Source organism: Phymastichus coffea, unplaced genomic scaffold, assembly GCF_024137745.1.
Source record: "Phymastichus coffea isolate CEN01 unplaced genomic scaffold, Cenicafe_Pcof_1.1 PCOF00020, whole genome shotgun sequence".
Taxonomy (NCBI): Eukaryota; Metazoa; Arthropoda; class Insecta; order Hymenoptera; family Eulophidae; genus Phymastichus; species Phymastichus coffea.
In genome coordinates, this window is record NW_026706831.1 from 2,389,742 (window position 1) to 2,395,347 (window position 5,606).

A 5,606-nucleotide genomic window follows, 5' to 3' on the forward strand; every position below is an offset into this window, starting at 1 on the left:
TAAATAAATTATTTACTGAATATATAAGTAAAATTTGAAAAATTATTAAAAGTGCTATATTTTATATAATTATGGAAGAACACGAAATAAAATAATTGATAAACGTACAGTACTTTATTTAATGTTTACTTTAATATTATCTAGTATATGGTGTAACGGGGTTTCTTACCGTTTAATTATTTTTATTCGCGCGAGTTTATTGAAGGGCGAATGTAATCATCTATGCTTAATACATAATCCGGAGAGCATGGGGAAACAGGTGTCAGTCAACCAATAGATCTACTAATCTAAGAAAATGAGTGGAAGCAATATGGAATAAGCGAGTCGAAAGCACTTGTTAATAACACGAACAGAATCTTTTATTGTCTATCAAATATTACACTGGATCGGCCCGCGAGTTTATGTTGACATCAGCGCTCGCTCATCGAGAACACACAGTGTCGGGACGCTCGCTGCTCTTTGTTAACAGAGCTATTGCATGCACGCTTCGAACACGAGAAATTAATTGTTATACATGCAACCACGATCGCGAGATTAAGCTGGCCAGCTTACCTTTGTTTTGCGGACGCTCGAAGATGACACCAATAAGTCGCACTCGGAAAAGGTCTTTGGGAACGGGGTACGAGATGCGATGTGAGTAGAAAAAAAACGAGTAAATGATAACGAATTTTTTGGTTTATTTTGTTAAATATGCCTGTTACGGGACTGAGTTTATTCGGACTACATTACAAGTGAAAACGCGCGCTGAGAACGTGTGCCGCGCGTCGTGACTCCAGAGGAACTGTCCGCGGTAGTGCTTGTCGTTGTTTTTATTTGCAATTTTTGGAGGCGTGGAAAGGGAAAAGACAAATATAAAAAATGTAAGGAAAAAATGGGTTTTCCCCGGGACGTGCAAGAAATAAAAGGAAGTTCAGGGACAGGATGGAAAACAGGAGACATTGTAAAAAACTCAGATTTATTGGCGGTTGTAAAAGTGTAGGCGTAATTAGCGTAATGGTGGGGAAATCCCAAAGGGAAAAAAAAGGTTACTCAGGTATTTGGAAAGGGGTCGGATTGTTTAGGGTATTCGTGTGTATGTGTGTGTGTGCGAGTGTATACTGCGTGGCCACCACAGTACCCCCCCGCCAGTGACGAAGTCACGATACAATGAAACTTAACCTAGTATTTACAAAGTATGTGTGGTTGTGTTTTTTTTTTTATGTGTGTGAATCTTATATGTGTGTGAATCTGTAGAAACGGCAAACCAAGTGTAACATAGCTTTCACAAAAAAAACTTTTGAATAATGAAAAAAAATCTAATTGAAGCCCGCCTGATATCGCTCCGTGAAGCGAACTCGACGGTTTGATTGGCGAGAGGTCGGCTCGTCTGGCGTCCTCTCGTGCTGGACAGCTGTCGGTGGATTGGGCTGGTTCGGCGTCTCCGTGCCTAGATGGTGTGGCCTCTCCAGGGGTGTAGGTTCTGTGTCCGTCTCCTCTTCTGACATGGTATACGCCGGTTTCAGTCGGTCGATGGTGACCGTGGTGTCTCTGCCGTGTATTTTTACGCTGAAGGTTTTTCCGTGTCGGTTGACCACCGGGTATGGACCATCATACGGCATGTCAAGGGAGTTTTTTACGGTGTCACGCCGTATGAAAACGTTCTTTGATGTTGCTAAATCTTTGAAAATGAACGTCTTCACTGTTCCGTGGCGGGTGATGTCCGCGGGTCGTAACTGCTGCATATGGCGTCGCAGTTCGTCTGTGAAGGTGACCTGGTCGCTGTTTTTATGGTTGCTGGTTGTCAGAAATTCGCCCGGTAGTCGAAGTGGCTCGCCGTAGACCAGTTCTGCAGCGGTTGCCTGCAGATCTTCCCTCCACGCTGCTCGGATGCCCAGGAGTACCGTGGGAAGAATCCGTGTCCACTGGTCGTTTTGGTGGCAACGAATGGCTGCTTTGAGCTGCCGGTGGAATCGTTCGACCATGCCATTGGCCTGTGGATGGTAAGCTGTTGTTCGCAAATGAGTTGTACCTGTCAGTCGACTGAGCGACTTGAATAAGTGTGACTCAAATTGTCGGCCCTGGTCGGTGGTGATCCGCAGATGCGATGTGAGTAGAAAAAAAAAACGAGTAAATGATAACGAATTTTTTGGTTTATTTTGTTAAATATGCCTGTTACGGGACTGAGTTTATTCGGACTACATTACAAGTGAAAACGCGCGCTGAGAACGTGTGCCGCGCGTCGTGACTCCAGAGGAACTGTCCGCGGTAGTGCTTGTCGTTGTTTTTATTTGCAATTTTTGGAGGCGTGGAAAGGGAAAAGACAAATATAAAAAATGTAAGGAAAAAATGGGTTTTCCCCGGGACGTGCAAGAAATAAAAGGAAGTTCAGGGACAGGATGGAAAACAGGAGACATTGTAAAAAACTCAGATTTATTGGCAGTTGCAAAAGTGTAGGCGTAATTAGCGTAATGGTGGGGAAATCCCAAAGGGAAAAAAAAGGTTACTCAGGTATTTGGAAAGGGGTCGGATTGTTTAGGGTATTCGTGTGTATGTGTGTGTGTGCGAGTGTATACTGCGTGGCCACCACAGGTCTATTGTTTGTTTGTGTCGCGAGTCGCGAACTTAAAAGCACGTGGCTTCGCCCTCGATGGCGAAATCTCACGCACGCACTAGCGTTATCACCGCGCACGGCGCCTTTGTCTGCTGGTTCAAGCCTTCGCCCTTGTGAGCTGCACGGCACCTCGGCTGCGATGATCTCTGGAACTCAGGTCTTGGTGCTCTGCGAACGGAATTCTGCTCCGATAACTCGGGAAGTGACAGCTGGTCTCGTACACACCGGCGAACTCGTTGATGGTCAAAGCTTCACTGGTTCAATTTCAATCGCGCGCGTTCCGTCTGCTCGCGTGCCGAATTCTTTCGTTACGTTTTTCGTCTCCCCGGTAGGTGCTGCCTCCGCAGGCAGCAATTAGGTTATATTATTAGCGCTAATTTGACGTTTACCGTCACAATGGATATATATTAGATATACATTATAAATATTACATAAAGCAGATTTCTTATCGAATTTTCACATTGAATTTCTTTCAATTTTAACGAATAATAATAAAAAATGGAAGTGCTTAACGCAATGCTAGGGGTTTAAATAATCCTGAATTAAAATTCCCTTAAGGAGATATGAAACGCCCCTGATAACACCTCGAAGAAATTAAGATTTGGTGCTGCTTGATCAAATTTTGAAAGAACCACTCTATAGAATTGTGTGAAATTTGAACTGAGTAATTCTTGGACATATATCTACACCCTAAAAAAAAGTTTTTATTTTTAATCTAACTTTGATTCTGCAATATTTCAAGTTCTGTAAATGCCGGTAAGGTAGGTACTTTCATGAACGTTTCATATGCTCAGTAATGCGTACAAAAGCTTTTTTACGAGATTAAAACCTATAATATTTCTTGGATTATTGGTACGTTAATTTGTAAATTAATTAGTGCATTTTTACAAAAATCATATCAAGAATTAATTCAGAAATAATTTTGAATTATTTTCTGAAATAATTCGGGTGAATCGAAATTTTGCATTTTCATTTAATTCAAAAATTAATTCAGAATTAATTCAGAATCATTCCTTCCGTTAATTTCGAAATTAAAACCTATAATATTTCTTTGATTATCGGTACGTTAATTCGTAAATTAATTAGTGCATTTTTACAAAAATCATATCACGAATTAATTCAGAAATAATTTTATATTAATTTCTGAAATAATTCAGGTAAATCAAAATTTTCCATTTTAATATAATGCAAGAATTAATGTATTGTTACGTTTAAACTTAAAGACTTAGACTTTACTTTATTAATTTTAAAAAGTGTTTACAAACAGATAACCAAGTGTTAACTAACTATTCTGTGTTTTCTATTACAAACATAAACAAACAACATATACAAATTAATGTTGCAGCGGATACATATTCGAATAAGAACTATTCGAAAGATGCACTCGTAACAAAATAATTAATTTATAATTATATCTTGCGTTAATTTGTAACTTTAAACCTATAATTTTTCTTGGACTAATTCAACATTAATCCGTGAATTAATGTGTATATTTGTACAAAAATCATATCACGAATTAATTCAGAAATAATTTTGAATTATTTTCTGAAATAATTCGAGTGAATCGAAATTTTGCATTTTCATATAATTTAAGAATTAATTTTAAATGAATCCAGAATCATTTGTTGCGTTAATTTCGAGATTAAAACCTATAATATTTCTTGGATTAATTCAACATTAATGAATGATTTAATTTATGTATTTTTACAAAAATCATATCACGAAATAATTTTGAAATAGTTTTAAATTATTTCAAGATATAATTTTAGTTTTATGTTGTAAATTAATTCATGGTTCCTTTCAAAATCCTTTCTAAATTAATTCATGTATTAATTTGTTTATTTTTACAGGAATCATTACCTGAATTATTTTTAATAGAATTTTAGAATATTTCTTTGTAATATTTCATGTATTAATTAAGAAATAATTTTCTTTTCTTAGAAAATTATTTTTATATTAATTCTTTGCGTTAATTCAAGAATTAATTCAGTGAATTAATTCATGCTCTGTGGGTAGCGATGGACGTCGTGGATCAATCAAAACTCAACATAATACCTTATCCAAACGTCGGATTTCGCGCTATGTGCGAATCCAGGGTTAAAAAGAGAGGTTTCCATTACAAAAAACACTTCGACCTTGAGATGACCTTCAAAATGAGGTTAAAGGTCAACGGTTTTTGGTGCATTGAGTGGCCCACTCTGTTCTGAACAAATTTTGTAGAGGTCATTTTTCGATATCTTAAATATTTAAAAAACGCTTTTAGGCAGTTTTTCAAGCATTTGACCTTAAATCGACCTTCTCAAGGCCATGAAAAAAAATTTTTAAATATCTTTGTGGACGTAAAATTTCCCGCTCTTTTCGAATCCGATGTCAAAAATAGAGGTTCCCAATAAAAAAAAACAATTCGACCTTCAAATGACCTTGAAAACGATGTTCAAGGTCAAAACTAATTATACAGATAGATGGCCCCCTTTGTCGTAAACAACTTTCATCTGAAACATTTTTCACAAAAACACGAATTTTCGATTTTAAAATGGCTGTAGGGATGGTCTGAAATACCCGGTATAGTATTAAGACTTGTTAGCAACACCGTTGTGTTCATTAGGCTAAGATTTGTAAAAGTTGATTATAAGAGTTCGTATCATTATGCGGTTTGTTAATGTGCGGTATTTGCGAAGTTGAAGTGTAATTTAACTTTGATTTGATTTGAATAAGATTTGTTTAAATGCGAATTTTTGTTGTGTGTATAATAATAACCCTAACCACTTTCATTTATTACCTTTTCCCCCTTCCCGTCTCGATTACTATGAGCGAGTGCGCCTCACTTGCCCACCTTAAAAGTGGTTAACGAACGAGCTTTCGTTACATAATTTTTTAAGTCAGCAATTGGACGAAACACACAAGGTGTTTTAAAACGTGTAAATGCAGTTGCCAATTCTGATTTATGATTGTTATCTTTATAAACAATTGGTTACGCTGGATGTATCTTTTCTGCTTGTTTATAATTTCATAAAAG

General features: G+C 37.1%; 1 protein-coding gene across 1 annotated transcript; it reads right to left on the bottom strand.

Moving 5' to 3' along the window:
• Window positions 1–1,295: 1,295 nt before the first annotated feature.
• LOC131675398 (uncharacterized) lies at window positions 1,296–1,961 on the bottom strand. The gene has a single exon (XM_058954367.1). It carries the CDS (start codon window positions 1,959–1,961, stop codon window positions 1,296–1,298), a length of 666 nt encoding a protein of 221 aa, XP_058810350.1.
• Window positions 1,962–5,606: the final 3,645 nt, after the last annotated feature.

Excerpts from the sequence above, each read along its gene's own strand:
- LOC131675398 (XM_058954367.1), bottom strand. The coding sequence starts at position 1,961 with ATGGTCGAACGATTCCACCGGCAGCTCAAAGCAGCCATTCGTTGCCAC.